Genomic DNA, 15,649 nt, shown 5'->3' with positions numbered 1-15,649 from the left:
CCTCCAGATTGCAAGGCATTATTGTGAACCATCAGAATCTCCTTTCCACCCTCTCAGGTTTGGCCGTCTCAGGCTCTGCACACTACTGGATTGCATCCTACCTGGCAGGTCACTCCTACCAGGTGGCGTGGAGAGGATCTGTATCTGCACCACGTGCTGTCACTACTGATGTCCCCCAGGGCTCGGTTCTAGGCCCTCTCCTCTTTACACAAAGTCACTCTGCTCCGTCATATCCTCACATGGTCTCTCCTATCATTGTTATGAGGACGACACTCAACTACTCTTCTCCTTCCCCCTTCTGACACCCAGGTGGCGACACACATCTCTGCATGCCTGGTAGACATCTCAGCTTGGATGTCGGCCCACCACCTCAAGCTCAAACTGCTCCAAGACCTCTCCATCACGGTTGAAAATTCCACGGTGTCCCCCTCCCAGAGTGCAAAGAACCTTGGCGTGACCCTGGACAACACCCTGTGGTTCTCTGCAAACATCAACACAGGGACTTGCTCCTGCAAGTTCATGCTCTACAACGTCCATAGAGTACGACCTTTCCTCACACAGGAAGTGGCGCAGGTCCTAATCCAGGCACTTGTCGTCTCCCGTCTAGACTACTGCAACTCTCTGTTAGCTGGGCTCCCCGCTTGTGCCTACAATACCCTGCAACTTATCCAGAATGCTGCAGCCCGCCTGGTGTGCAATCTTCCTAAGTTCTCCCATGTCACCCCACTCCTCTGCACACTCCAATGGCTTCGCATCATCTTCAAGACCCTGGTGCTTGCCTACGGACCTGCAAGGGGAACTGTGCCTCCTTACCTTTAGGCTATGCTCAAACCCTACATCCCAACCCGAGCACTCAGTTGTGCCACCTCTGGTCTCTTGGCCCTCCCGGACCTACAGGAAGGCAGCTCCTGCTCAGCCCAGTCAAAGCTCTTCTCTGTCCTGAATGGTGGAACAAGCTTCCCCCTAAAGTCAGGACAGCGGAGTTCCTGCCCCTCTTTCGAAAACGTCTGAAACCCTCCCTCTTTGAAGAGTATCTTAAATAACTCTCACAGCGCCCCCCGACGCGCCCCCTTGCACAAAAATCTAGCTACTTAGTTTGACATTTATAAAATGTTAACGTATGTCAGAAGAGACTATTGTAACATTTAAAGGTTTTAACTATAATCTTCTCTAAACCTACAGTTGGATGCTTACTCAAACTCTATAGCTGATGGAGTCAACATAGAGATGGGAAAGAGGACACACCTATCTTTGTTATGACAGCTTCTGTGACAGCATAATGAACGCCATCTCCATTTTAACTGTTCACTTCTATTGGCAGTTTGTAAACAAACAGAAATTGTGCATACCACCACCTGGAGTGTGTCGTCTGAACAGGTATAAAGCCAGGTTGGTGATTTACTGCCATAATTCTGTATAATTCATTGGATGATCCCTCCTGGTGATCTGAATTGAATTCTGTGATCCCTCCTTAACCCATAGCAAATCCCACCAAGTTGACTACTTTAAAATGGAGGAAGCCCAAATGGTGCTGCCCATGCTAAAAGAGGCTTTGCGGCAAGTGCGTCCTCTATCCATCTCTATCTCTTCGTGCCATGTTCACACCTGCTGTATGAGAGACAGTCGTCACTGACTCTGACTCATTGACCTGTATGGAGAGGTCACCTCAAACAGGTTCCAATGACTCAATAACTTCCACCATAATGAGAGGGGAGAACAAGAGCGATAGAAAGAGAGAGAGAGACAGAGAGCGAGAGGGTCTCCAGAGCATCATGTGGACTACTATAATGAGAGAGGGAGAGAAAGAGAGAGAGAGAGAAAGAGATATTCTTCGGACAGTGTTAAGAGAGCCCCTTGTGGATCCAACAGCGTGGGAGATGACCTAACTGTCACAGGAAGACACCTGGTCTCCTTATAAAGTGACAGGGATGATGACAGATCTCCAGTGGTTTGTGAGAAGAAGCCCCTGTCTCTCAAAGCGTCTTGACGCTGCAGTAGTGTGCAGTGTACCTCTCTCTCCCAGATAGTGTTTTAGGTAGTGTGTGTTGGCTACAATAGGCTTCAGCTCCCAGCAGTTCCTCTTGCATGCGCCCAAGCAACATAGGCTGGAGGAAGACATCCAAGGACCAGCATCAACACTTCTGCTGCTGCACATTCTAAAAGGTCAGTTTTAAAACTCATCCATTGACTGCATGTTTGTTTGATCGACTGGGTTTGAATTCGGCTCTTCTGCGAGCCACAAGACTGTGTTAGCCCACTGAGATAAAGCCTACGCATTCGCTTGGGGAGCCAACACAAGTCTTCAAGACTCAGTCTAGGTTAATGTTCTCTTGCTCTTCTCCCTGTTTCTCCAGTGAGGGGACCTGACCTGACCCAGACCCAGACCCAGGGATGTGTGGTTCAGTGTGGTGTCTGTTGCTCCTGTTGCTCTGTCCTGGTTCTGATGAGACGGTGCTGGAGGACAAAGCCTTAGCCAGCCAGTCAGGGTAACACCTTAGGCTACTCTCAATGCTTATCTATCTTATCTTATCTTATCTGATCTGATATTATCTATCTTATCTCTCTTATCTTATCTATCTTATCTTATCAAGTTAGTTACCTTGTTAAATTGAAATTACTGAATAAAAGTAAATCCAGTCAGTCCAGGGAGTAAATTGAAATTGCAATTGAATAGAGTCCATTTTGGAGATTTTAAAACAGAAGATTTTTCAATCAGGATTTTGTAATTATTAAAGTAATTATTAACATGCACATCATAAGGATACTAAACCCTGTGGCCCCTCATCACGCCATGTTTCTCCCAGGTGGCGTACATATGAGCTGGAGAAAGAACAGAATGGCATCAACAGCTTCAAAAGGCATTCAGATGGAACTTTCACTAATGACTACACCCACTACCTGGACAAGATCAAGGCTAAAGACTTCGTACAGTGGCTGGCCAGCACCAAACGAGAGAGGTAAGGGCACTGACATTTTGCTAGTAGCACAACGCAGATTAACATTCCAGTCAGGATCAGGGTATCGTAAAGCAGGCTAGCTGTTGATGATGTGACTGACCTTATACACTTTTCAAACCACTGATTTGTTTACGCATCCACCGTAGTTGTTGGAACATTCTAGATGTGTTCTAGGTAGGACAATGATGAAGATCATTACACTACCAGTCAAACATTTGGACACACCTACTCATTCAAGGGTTTTTCTTTATTTTAGCTATTTTTTACATTGTAGAATAATAGTGAAGACATCAAAACTATGAAATAACACATATGGAATCATGTAGTAAACAAAAAAGTGTTAAACAAATGAAAATATATTTTATATTTGAGATTCTTCAAATAGCCACCCTTTGCCTTGATGACAGCTTTGCACACTCTTGGTATTCTCTCAACCAGCTTCACCTGGAATGCTTTTCCAACAGTCTTGAAGGAGTTCCCACATATGCTGAGCACTTGTTGGCTGCTTTTCCTTCACTCTGCGGTCCGACTCATCCCAAACCATCTCAATTGGATTGAGGTCAGGGGTTTGTGGAGGCCAGTCTTCTGATGCAGCACTCCATCACTCTCCTTCTTGGTAAAATAGCCCTTACACAGCCTGGAGATGTGTTGGGTCATTATCCTGTTGAAAAACAAATGATAGTCCCACAAATCCCAAACCCGATGGGATGGCGTATTGCTGTAGAATGCTGTGGTAGCCATGCTGGTTAAGTGTGCCTTGAATTCTAAATAAATCACAGTGTCACCAGCAAAGCACCCCCACATCATAACACCTCCTCCTCCATGCTTTACGGTGGGAAATACACATGCAGAGATCATCCGTTCACCCACACCGCGTCTCACAAAGACACGGCGGTTGGAACCCAAAATCTCAAATTTGGACTCCAGACCAAAGGACAAATTTCCACCAGTCTAATGTCCATTGCTCGTGTTTCTTGGCCCAAGCAGGTCTCTTCTTATTATTGGTGTCCTTTAGTAGTGGTTTCTTAGTCTGATTCACACAGTCTCCTCTGAACAGTTGATGTTGAGATGTGTCTGTTACTTGAACTCTGTGAAGCATTTATTTGGGCTGCAATTTCTGAGGCTGTTAACTCTAATGAACTTATCCTCTGCAGCAGAGGTAACTCTGGGTCTTCCATTCCTGAGAGCCAGTTTCATCATAGCGCTTGATGGTTTTTGCGACTGCACTTGAAGAAACTTTAAAAGTTATTTACATTTTCCGGATTGAATGACCTTCATGTCTTAAAGTAATGATGGACGGTCGCTTCTCTTTGCTTACTTGAGCTGTTCTTGCCATAATATGAATTTGGTCTTTTACCAAATAGGGCTATCTTCTGTATACAACCCCTACCTTGTCACAACACAACTGATTGGATCAAACGCATTAAGAAGGAAATAAATTAAAGGCAATAAAAGGCACACCTGTTAATTGAAATGCATTCCAGGTGACTACCTCATGAAGCTGGTTGAGAGAATGCCAAGAGTGTGCAAAGCTGTCATCAAGGCAAAGGGTGTGTCACATCTCCTCCCGTTCCTCCCCTCCAGCGCTCTGATTCGCCGGTCTACTGAGCTACCGGTCTGAGCACACCACCTCGGCAACACCGGAATGGAAACCCAACGCACCCTAATCATCTCCAGCGCACCTGCACCTCATCATCTCATCACCACCCCTATTTAGCCCTGGACTGTTCTGTATGATGTTGTGTGTGATTGTTTAGCTTCGTGTCAATTACTCTATGTTTGTTATTTCTCTTTGTTAAGTAAACCTTGAACTTGTTAATTCCTGCGTCTGCGTCCTGCCTCTTCGTATACTCAGTACTCGTCACAGAATCACACACCAAATGAAAATGGATGCAGCAGGAGTTTCCCAGTGCCTGGACCAGCACCAGCAGCAGCTTGCCCAGTTGAACGGCACCATGCAGGAAGTGCTCCAAACTCTGCATAATCTGCCCAGCGCTCCGGTTCCACCTCAGGGAGCGGTGAGTGCCCCCAATCCACCTGTTCCCGTGCTATCACCCACTTCTTCGGGAACCCTCGCCCTACCGGAGCGCTATGACGGTAAAACTACTAAATGTAGCGGCTTCCTGCTACAGGTTTCACTTTATCTGGCACGTCAGCCTGGGGCATATCCATCTGACCAAGCCAGGATAGCGTTGGTGATTTCGCTACTTAAAGGAAAGGTGCTGGATTGGGCCGCGGCAGTCTGGGAAGAAGAGGAGGCAGTGGCGCTTCCCTACCCTACCTTCCTCGCTCGGTTCAGGGCGGTGTTTGATCATCCCATAGAGGGAAAGGACGGGGGTGAGCATCTCCTCCATCTACAACAGCGAGAGGGGCCCGCGTCCGAGTACGCTCTGAGCTTTCGCATGGTGGCGGCGGCGTCTTCCGGCTGGAATGAGCGTGCTCTGCGCACGGTCTTCAGGAGAGGCTTACGGGAGGACATCAAGACGGAACTCGCATGTTGGGACGACGAGCTGGACCTTGATACCCTCATCACCACGTCCATCCGTCTTTACGACATGTTGAGAGAGAGACGGTGTTCCCAACACCTTCCGGAGCCTCAACGCTCACCCCATCTGAGCTATGGAAGCCGCCTTGCTTCCGAGTCCTCACCCATGGAGGTGGGCAGCACCCCCTACACCACCACGGACCACAGATCTCCTGGCGGCTCCCTATCTAGGTGGTATAACTCCCGTCCGACTCCATGAGTATCACCAAACCATTGTTTTTAGTTCCCATAACGGTGACTGGTTATTCCTTCTCTTCCACTTCCCACCGTGCCACTGCCATCTCCGCTACACGTCACCTCACTGGACAATAAACCCCTTGGATCAGGCACCATTACGCACGTCACTCTCTCCATCACCATCACCATTCCCACACTACCGAAGCACCATGAGGAGCTGTCATTCCACATTGTCATGTCACCCCTTCACCGGATCATCTTGGGATTGCCCTGGCTCAGACTACACAACCCCACCATCAATTGGAGCACCAATAGGATCACAGCCTGGTCCACCTCATGCCGGAAGACCTGCCTGCCGGTGGTTTATTTTTTTCTTTTCTTTTGGGGGTAGATCAGCTTAATATTGCAGATAGATTGTAACTTCCATCAATGTAATTGTCTGCATCACTTCCAATCCCCCATGTTTTTTATATATATACTCCCCTTTATTACTTTTCAACCCCGCCATCCTTTCCCTACTTGGGGTAAATTAGTGAACAACAATGCTTAGGCCTCTACTTCCAGCTTATACTTACTATCTACATTTTATGGACACAGTCAATTTTACAATAATTCTATTTTATTTGTTTTTGCTCCTGAACTACTTCTACTCTCAACCTCTCCGATCATTTTCATGATGTCCATCCGGTTTGCTTCTATATGCCATATCTTTCTAACTGTGCTCTTTCCCAAAAGGTCCCAACATACAACCTATATACTTAATATGGACACAGTATGCTTACATTATTAGTTATCTTGTTATTATTTGTTGTTATTAGTCCCATCCTTCAACACCTCCCATCTATCTCTTAACACCATCCATTTAGGATTTATATTTGCCATATACAGTGGGGAGAACAAGTATTTGATACACTGCCGATTTTGCAGGTTTTCCTACTTACAAAGCATGTAGAGGTCTGTAATTTTTATCATAGGTACACTTCAACTGTGAGAGACGGAATCTAAAACAAAAATCCAGAAAATCACATTGTATGATTTTTAAGTAATTAATTTGCATTTTATTGCATGACATAAGTATTTGATCACCTACCAACCAGTAAGAATTCCGGCTCTCACAGACCTGTTAGTTTTTCTTTAAGAAGCCCTCCTGTTCTCCACTCATTACCTGTATTAACTGAACCTGTTTGAACTCGTTACCTGTATAAAAGACACCTGTCCACACACTCAATCAAACAGACTCCAACCTCTCCACAATGGCCAAGACCAGAGAGCTGTGTAAGGACATCAGGGATAAAATTGTAGACCTGCACAAGGCTGGGGTGGGCTACAGGACAATAGGCAAGCAGCTTGGTGAGAAGGCAACAACTGTTGGCGCAATTATTAGAAAATGGAAGAAGTTCAAGATGACGGTCAATCACCCTCGGTCTGGGGCTCCACGCGAGATCTCACCTCGTGGGGCATCAATGATCATGAGAAAGGTGAGGGATCAGCCCAGAACTACACAGCAGGACCTGGTCAATGACCTGAAGAGAGCTGGGACCACAGTCTCAAAGAAAACCATTAGTAACACACAGGATTAAAATCCTGCAGCGCACGCAAGGTCCCCCTGCTCAAGCCAGCGCATGTCCAGGCCCGTCTGAAGTTTGCCAATGACCATCTGGATGATCCAGAGGAGGAATGGGAGAAGGTCATGTGGTCTGATGAGACAAAAATAGAGCTTTTTGGTCTAAACTCCACTTGCCGTGTTTGGAGGAAGAAGAAGGATGAGTACAACCCCAAGAACACCATCCCAACCGTGAAGCATGGAGGTGGAAACATCATTCTTTGGGGATGCTTTTCTGCAAAGGGGACAGGACGACTGCACCGTATTGAGGGGGGGATGGATGCGGCCATGTATCGCGAGATGTTGTCCAACAACCTCCTGCCCTCAGTAAGAGCATTGAAGATGGGTCGTGGCTGGGTCTTCCAGAATGACAACGACCCGAAACACACAGCCAGGGCAACTAAGGAGTGGCTCCGTAAGAAGCATCTCAAGGTCCTGGAGTGGCCTAGCCAGTCTCCAGACCTGAACCCAATAGAAAATCTTTGCAGGGAGCTGAAAGTCCGTATTGCCCAGCGACAGCCCCAAAACCTGAAGGATCTGGAGAAGGTCTGTATTGAGGAGTGGGCCAAAATCCCTGCTGCAGTGTGTGCAAACCTGGTCAAGACCTAGAGGAAACGTATGATCTCTGTAATTGCAAACAAAGGTTTCTGTACCAAATATTAAGTTCTGCTTTCCTGATGTATCAAATACTTATGTCATGCAATAAAATGCAAATGAATTACTTAAAAATCATGCAATGTGATTTTCTGGATTTTTTAAAAATTACAGACCTCTACATGCTTTGTAAGTAGGAAAACCTGCAAAATCGGCAGTGTATCAAATACTTGTTCTCCCCACTCTATATTTCAACTGTACTGTGATGTTTTACAAAAGTTCTGAACCTTTCTATTCTCATTGCTTCTACAGATTGTGAATTAAAAATAAACATTTTTGCTAAAAGTATTATTATATTATTGATCGATTGACTATGACTTTTCAGATCACCCAGTAATGCTATCTGCAAGGTTAGCTCCAAGTAAATATTGCAATCCTTTAGCCATTCCTGGACCTGTGTCCAAAAACAAGCTACAAATGGAGAACCAAAACAAATGATCTAATGATTCTGTCTCTTCACAGCAAAATCTACAGAGCTGGGAAGACATTCTATTGGTAGCAAGAATTGTATATAATAATTTAAATTGAAAGATTCTAATTTTTGAATCCGGTGTCGTTTTGCGTGTCCGTTCATAAACACTATGCCATGGGATCGGTACGTCAAAAATCTCTTCCCAACTATTTTGCAATCTATATGGGACGGCTGTCAATCCTTTGGTCCTTAAATTAAACTGATATACTTTTTTATTTATCACAGTTTTCCTTAACCAATTATGTTCTTTAATGCAAGGCCGACAGAGAAGTTCCCTACTTTCTCCCCCTTCCACTTTCCTATTCCATTTTTGCGGTAAGGATGCAATTATTTGGTTGTAATTTTGGGTAGAGCAGACATTTCCATATGTTTTTGTTAGCTGCATGTGCGACATAACTCCACCAGTCCTACCGATGATATCATTTACGAAGATTATACCTTTTTTAAACATTTTGTCAAAAAAGTAAGTTTTTTTGTCAATTAGTATATTTGAATTTAACCACAATATTTGTTGCATTATTTGTTATGTCGTTTCTGGAGGATTAAATTGAAATTGCAACCAACTTTCTATGGCTTGTTTTAGAAATAGTGATATTTGGGAGATGATTTCCTTTTCAAATAACTGAAAATGAGTGGTTGTAATCTGAATAAAGGGAAAAAGGCCATTCTTGAACATTGGGTGAGACAATCTTACTAATTTGCTTGAGAACCAGTTCAGATTGAAGTATAACTTTTGTATGACTGAAGCTTTTAGTGATAGGTCTAATGCTTTAATATTTAATAATTTCTGTCCTCCGAATTCATATTCATTATATAAATAGGCCCTTTTAATTTTGTCTGGCTTGCCGTTCCAAATAAAATTGAATATTTTTTTCTCATATAATTTAAAAAACTGTTCGCTAGGCGTAGGCAAGACCATAAGCAAATAGGTAAACTGGGATAATACTAAAGAGTTAATCAGGGTGATTTTTCCACAAATTGACAGGTATTTACCTTTCCATGGTAGCAAGATCTTATCTATTTTTGCTAACTTTCTATTCAAATGTATTGAAGTGAGATCATTTATTTCCTTTGGGATATGTATTCCGAGTATATCCACATCACCATCAGACCATTTTATTGGTAAACTACATGGTAATGTAAAAATTGTATTTTTTAGTGATCCAATACGTAATATAGTACATTTGTCATAATTTGGTTGTAATCCAGAGAGATTAGAAAATGTATCTAGATCCTCTATGAGGCTGTGGAGGGATTCTAGTTGTGGATTTAAAAGAAAACATGAATCATCAGCGTACAATGACACCTTTGTTTTTAAGCCCTGGATTTCTAATCCTCTGATATTATTATTATTGGATCTGATTTTAATAGCTAACATCTCGATGGCCACAATAAATAGATATGCCGATAGTGGACAACCTTGTTTCACTCCTCTTGACAGTTTAAAACTTTCTGAGAAATAGCCATTATTTACTATTTTACACCTAGGGTTACCATACATGATTTTGACCCATTTTATAAGAGATTCTCCAAAATTGAAACGCTCCAGGCATTTATATATAAACCCCAGTCGTACTTTATCAAATGCCTTTTCGAAGTCTGCTATGAATAGCAGGTCTGTTTTCCCATATTTTCCATATTGTTCTATTGTTTCCAATACTTGCCTTATATTATCTCCAATGTATCGTCAATGTAAAAAACCTGTCTGATTAGAATGAATAATATCCGACAAAACCTTTTTAATTCTATGCGCTATACATTTTGCTAGAATTTTTGCATCACAACACTGAAGTGTAAGGGGCCTCCAATTTTTTTAATGGACTGGATCTTTATATTTTCCACTTGTATCCTGTTTCAGTAATAATGAGATCAGACCTTCTTCTTGAGTGTCAGATAATCTACCATTTACATATGAGTGATTAAAACATGCTAATAACGGTCCTCTTAGTATATCAAAAAAGGTTTGGTATACCTCGACTGGTATGCCATCCAACCCTGGAGTTTTCCCGGACTTAAAGTCTTTAATTGCATCCAGAAGTTCCTCCTCTGTAATTTCACCTTCACATGAGTCTTTCTGTATGGCTGTTAATTTTACATTATCAATAGAAAAAAAATCTATACAATTAGCTTCAGTTAGAGGAGATGGAGGCGACTGAAAAGAAAACATATGCTTAAAGTACTTTGTTTCCTCCTTTAAAATATAATTTGGTGAATCATGGGTGACTCCGTCAATTGTAACCAGTTTCATTACATTCTTTTTGGTAACATTCCTATGTTGAAGATTAAAAACAACAAACCTGCCGGTGGTTTGCTGTTCCACGTCAGTGGAGAGTGTGGAGTCCGCCCTCTAGCCCAATATTCCACGTGAGTACGCAGATCTCTCCGATGTTTTCTCTTCATTAAAGTCTACGTGTCTCCCTCCTCACAGGCCCTTGGACTGCGCCATTGACCTGCTGGAGGAACAACACCCCCCGAAGAGTCACATTTACCCCCTTTCCATGGCGGAGACTGAGGCCATGGAGAAGTATGTGGTGGAGACCCTGAAACAGAGGTTCATCAGATGCTCTACCTCTCCTGCCTCCGCCAGCTTCTTCTTCGTGGCCAAAAAAGACAAAGGACTGAGACCATGCATTGACTACAGGGGACTGAACACAGTCACCACCAAGTACCGGTACCCCCCTCCCTCTGGTTCTGTCGGCCATCGAGCAGCTACGAGGGGCCCGGTACTTTACCAAGTTGGACCTGAGGAGTGCCTACAACCTGATCCGAATCCGGGAAGGAGACGAGTGGAAGATGGCATTCAGCACTACCTCAGGCCACTATGAATACTGCTTCATGCCCTACGGCCTCGCCAACGCACCTTCTGTGTTCCAGTCCTTCGTCAATTACGTGTTCCGGGACATGCTGAGTAGACAGGTGGTGGTGTACATCGACGATATCCTGATCTACTCGGCTACGTTCGAGGAGCACGTCAGGGACGTCCGAGCTGTCCTACTCCGCCTCCGGGAACACAGCCTGTTGGTGAAGGGGGAGAAATGCGAATTCCACCAACAGGCCATCTCCTTCCTGGGATACCGGATCAGTCCTCAGGGGGTGTTCATGGAAGGAGTGAAGACGGACGCTGTCAGGTCATGGCCAGTTCCTACCACCATCAAGGGCCTACAGAGCTTCCTGGGCTTCGCAAATTTCTACCGGCGTTTCATCAGGTCCTTCAGCTCCTTAAGGGTGGGCCTCAGAAGCTGGCCTGGAACCCTGAGGCTGACGTTGCCTTCAAGAGGCTGAAGGAGAGGTTCACCACAGCGCCCATCCTAAAACACCCAGATCCATCTCGTCCTTTCATCCTGGAGGTGGACGCATCGGAGGAGGGCGTGGGTGCGGTCCTCTCCCAGCGGCACGGTAAGCCAGATCAAATGTATCCCTGTGCCTTTTTCTCTAAAAAGCCTACCCCCGCAGAGAAGAACTATGAAGTTGAAAACAGGGAGCTGTTGCTGGCGGTCCTCGCTCTGGAGGAATGGAGACACTGGCTGGAGGGCGCAGTCCATCCATTCCGGATTCTTACTGACCACCGGAATTTGGAGCACATACGGGCAGCGAAACGCCTGAACTCTCGTCAAGCAAGGTGGGCCCAATTTCTCACTCGCTTCCAATTCATTCTGTCCTACCGCCCAGGATCCCCCCCAGGAAGGCCGATGCACTCTCCAGGATGCACCATACCGGAGAAAGGAAGGATCTGGGGGGTCCTATCCTGCCCTCGTCTCTCATCGTTGCACCTGTCGTCTGGGATGTGGACGAAGACATCCGCCTGGCGGCTCAGGAGGACCAAGCACCTGCCAACGCCCCTCCAGGGCGCATGTATGTACCCACCAGTGTCTGTGACCGCCTGCTGATCTGGGCGCACACTACCCTTATGGCAGGGCACTCTGGTATTACGCGCACCCTGCATTCTCTAGCCCAAAAAAACTGGTGGCCCACCTTGGCTTCTGATGTCTCCCGCTATGTCAACTCCTGTTCCATATGTGCCCAAACGAAGACCCCTCGGAACGCCCCGGCAGGCAAACTAGTTCCTCTCCCAGTGCCACAGCGACCTTGGTCACACCTGTCCATAGACTTTGTCACCGACCTTCCACGTTCTGACAGCTTCACCACAGTCATGGTGGTCGTAGATCGGTTCTACAAATCATGCCGTTTTTTGCCACTAACTGGTCTTCCTTCTGCTCTCCAGGTCGCTGAGGTCCTGTTCCAACAGGTCTTCTGGCATTATGGACTTCCGGAGGACATCGTCTCAGACCGTGGCCCCCAATTCACCTCCCGAGTGTGGAAGGCTTTCCTGGAGAAGATCGGGGCCAAGGCCAACCTCACTTCCGGGTATAGGCCTCAGTCGAATGGGCAGGTGGAGCGCATGAACCAGGAGCTGGGGAGGTTTCTTCGTTGCCACTGTCAGGACCGGCAGGGTGAGTGGGCGAGGTTTCTTCCCTGGGCAGAATATGCCCAGAACTCCCTCGTTCACTCCTCCACGGGGCTCACTCCCTTCCAGTGCATCCTGGGGTACCAGCCGGCCCTGGCCCCTTGGACACCCAGCCAGAATGATGCGCCCGCTGTCAACGAGTGGTTCTACAGGGCCAGACAGGTCTGGGACGCCGCCCATGTCCATCTCCAGAGGGCCATTCGTCGGCAGAAGGACCAAGCCACCGCAGTGAGGCCCCTGTTTTCCAGCCTGGGGATCGTGTCTGGCTGTCCACATAAAAACCTCCCTCTCCACCTTCCCTGCAAGAAACTGAGCCTCCGGTTTGTGGGGCCGTTTTAAGGTCCTCCGGCGGATAAATGAGGTATCATACCGGCTGCTCCTTCCCACTCACTACCGTGTCTCACCCACTTTTCATGTGTCTCTCCCCCGGGGTACGCCTCCTCCGCCCCTGGACATTGACGGGAGTCCGGCATATGCGGTGAGGGACCTGCTGGACTCCAGGTTCCGTGGGGGACGGCTCCATTACCTGGTGGACTGGGAGGGGTATGGTCCTGAGGAGAGGAGCTGGGTTCCGGCTGGGGACGATCTAGACCCCAACCTAATTTGGGACTTCCACCGTCGCCGCCCTAACCGACCCGCTCCTCGTCCTCGGGGTCATCCTCCTGGCCGGCAACGTCCAGCGACTGGAGCCACGTGTCGGGGGGGAGGGGGGGACTGTCACGTCTCCTCCCGTTGCTCCCCTCCGGTGCTCTGATTCGCCGGTCTACTGAGCCACCGGTCTGAGCGCACCACCTCGACAACACCGGAATGGAAACCCAACGCACCCTAATCACCTCCAGTGCACCTGCACCTCATCATCTCATCACCACCCCTATTTAGCCCTGGACTGTTCTGGAGGATGTTGTGTGTGATTGTTAAGCTTCGTGTCGTTTACTCTATCTTTGTTATTTCTCTTTCTCTTTGTTAAGTAAACCTTGACCTTGTTAATGTCTGCGTCTGCGTCCTGCCTCTTCGTATACTCAGTACTCGTCACAGGGTGGCTATTTGAAGAATCTCAAATATAAAATATATTTTTAATTGTTTAACACTTTTTTGTTTACTACATGATTCCATATGTGTTATTTCATAGTTTTGATGTCTTCACTATTATTCTACAATGTAGAAAACCCTGGAATGAGTAGGTGTGTCCAAACTTTTGACTGGTACTGTATATCTGAGCCAGCACAGTACGTTTCAGGTAGGTAGTCTGTGCAATAGTGTAGAAAGGATATTAAAAAGAGGGAAGGCTACTGTTAAATGTGTGTTGTATCGGTATCTACCAGTGTGCAGAGGCAACAGATTCAGCTTGAACAACCTGGGTTTCCCCAACACAGGAGGTACCAAAGTAATTTAGTCATATTAAACCATTTCATCTCTGCACAAGCTCAACACCAATGTTCTCAAATTTTTACCCTGGTTTGAATTAGATTAAAGGTCTTGCTCCGATTTGAAAATACCAGTGTGAACAGAACAATGTTCACTCCAGGGTTAAAATATATGTTTTTAGAATATATATGACAATTCGTGACCTTAGAATTATAAGGTTCTATCTGCAAAAAGATGATTCTGAGATAATTGATAATAAAGTTCCGAACCCTCATTGGTTTGAATGGTGAAAGCAACATTTTTTTTTGAGTACTTTATAGGTAGAGAACATGTTACAGAACAAGGCTATGTCAATAACTCCATTGTAGATATAACCTTATAATTCTCCAGTTGTGTGTAAATATGGTATACCTGTTGACTTTTGTTCGTCAAAATTATTGCAAAAGATCTATATTTGTTTTCTGTCATTTTTTGGGTTGAGTTTCTGGTTATTACATTGTAATTAAAAGAGGTGTTTCCATGTTGACCTGTAGATGCAAGGACCTTCCCCTCAACCTAGAGGGGGTGTGAGAGGACCCAGACACCACGAGAAGTGCCTTAACATCATATACATTAGTGGAGGCTGCTGAGGGGAGGATGGCTCATAATAATGGCAAATGGAATGGCATCAAACACCTGGAAACCATGTGTTTGATGTATTTGATACCATTCCACTGATCCCGCTCCAGTCATTACCACGAGCCCGTTCTCCCCATTTAAGGTGCCACCAACCTCCTGTGATGGACAGTATCATAAAACAGGACCTTCTACCTACGAAAAATACAAAAAAGACAGTGTTCCGTCATTGGTTTATGTTGTGGTAAATTACACACAATCCTGGACATTATTTCTGAACTGCATTGTAGGCTATGCACCGTATGCGAAGTGGCTGCTCTAATTTTCTACAACAAGGAATTGATCATCTGAAATATGAACATGAAAAGGTCCAGGTGATAACAGAAATGGAGTTTGCTATGCCACCGAATGTAAACCTCCAGGTGTAACAGCTTACGGTGGCTCTTCAGTAAAAGCCATGTTACCATTTTGGTTTTGAAATAGGACTGCAGAATCCACATCAATCAAATTGGAAGGACAGTTTGGTCAGAGATAGCACACAATAAACTGTTTATATACATCTGTATAAATCAAAATAAGGGTTTATATTGGATGATGATACTGCATTATGAAAATGGAATATTTTAATATTTACTGTGAGAGGTATTTAATTTGGAGCATGAAATTGTGAACTGAAAATCTGCATTCATGGAATAAAGCTGAATAATTTCAACAAAGTCTGATAAAGTCTGATAAACATTATTGGAGGTTTTACATTGTGTTCTATATCTAGGGTTCTATTCAATCACAATGTGTC

The 15,649-nt window shown here is 45.4% G+C and overlaps 1 protein-coding gene across 1 annotated transcript; it reads left to right on the top strand.

Moving 5' to 3' along the window:
• The first annotated feature begins 1,626 nt into the window (after nt 1–1,626).
• LOC121537391 (pro-glucagon-like) lies at nt 1,627–14,905 on the top strand. The gene is made up of 4 exons (XM_041845031.1): nt 1,627–2,163; nt 2,355–2,486; nt 2,805–2,957; nt 14,772–14,905. Exons 2-4 carry the CDS (start codon nt 2,392–2,394, stop codon nt 14,806–14,808), a joined length of 285 nt encoding a protein of 94 aa, XP_041700965.1. The 5' UTR covers nt 1,627–2,163; nt 2,355–2,391; the 3' UTR covers nt 14,809–14,905.
• Nucleotides 14,906–15,649: the final 744 nt, after the last annotated feature.

This window comes from Coregonus clupeaformis, chromosome 24 (assembly GCF_020615455.1).
Source record: "Coregonus clupeaformis isolate EN_2021a chromosome 24, ASM2061545v1, whole genome shotgun sequence".
In the NCBI taxonomy this organism is placed as follows: Eukaryota; Metazoa; Chordata; class Actinopteri; order Salmoniformes; family Salmonidae; genus Coregonus; species Coregonus clupeaformis.
Note: the sequence above shows the minus strand (reverse complement) of the source record. Positions and strands in the feature narration are given on the sequence as shown.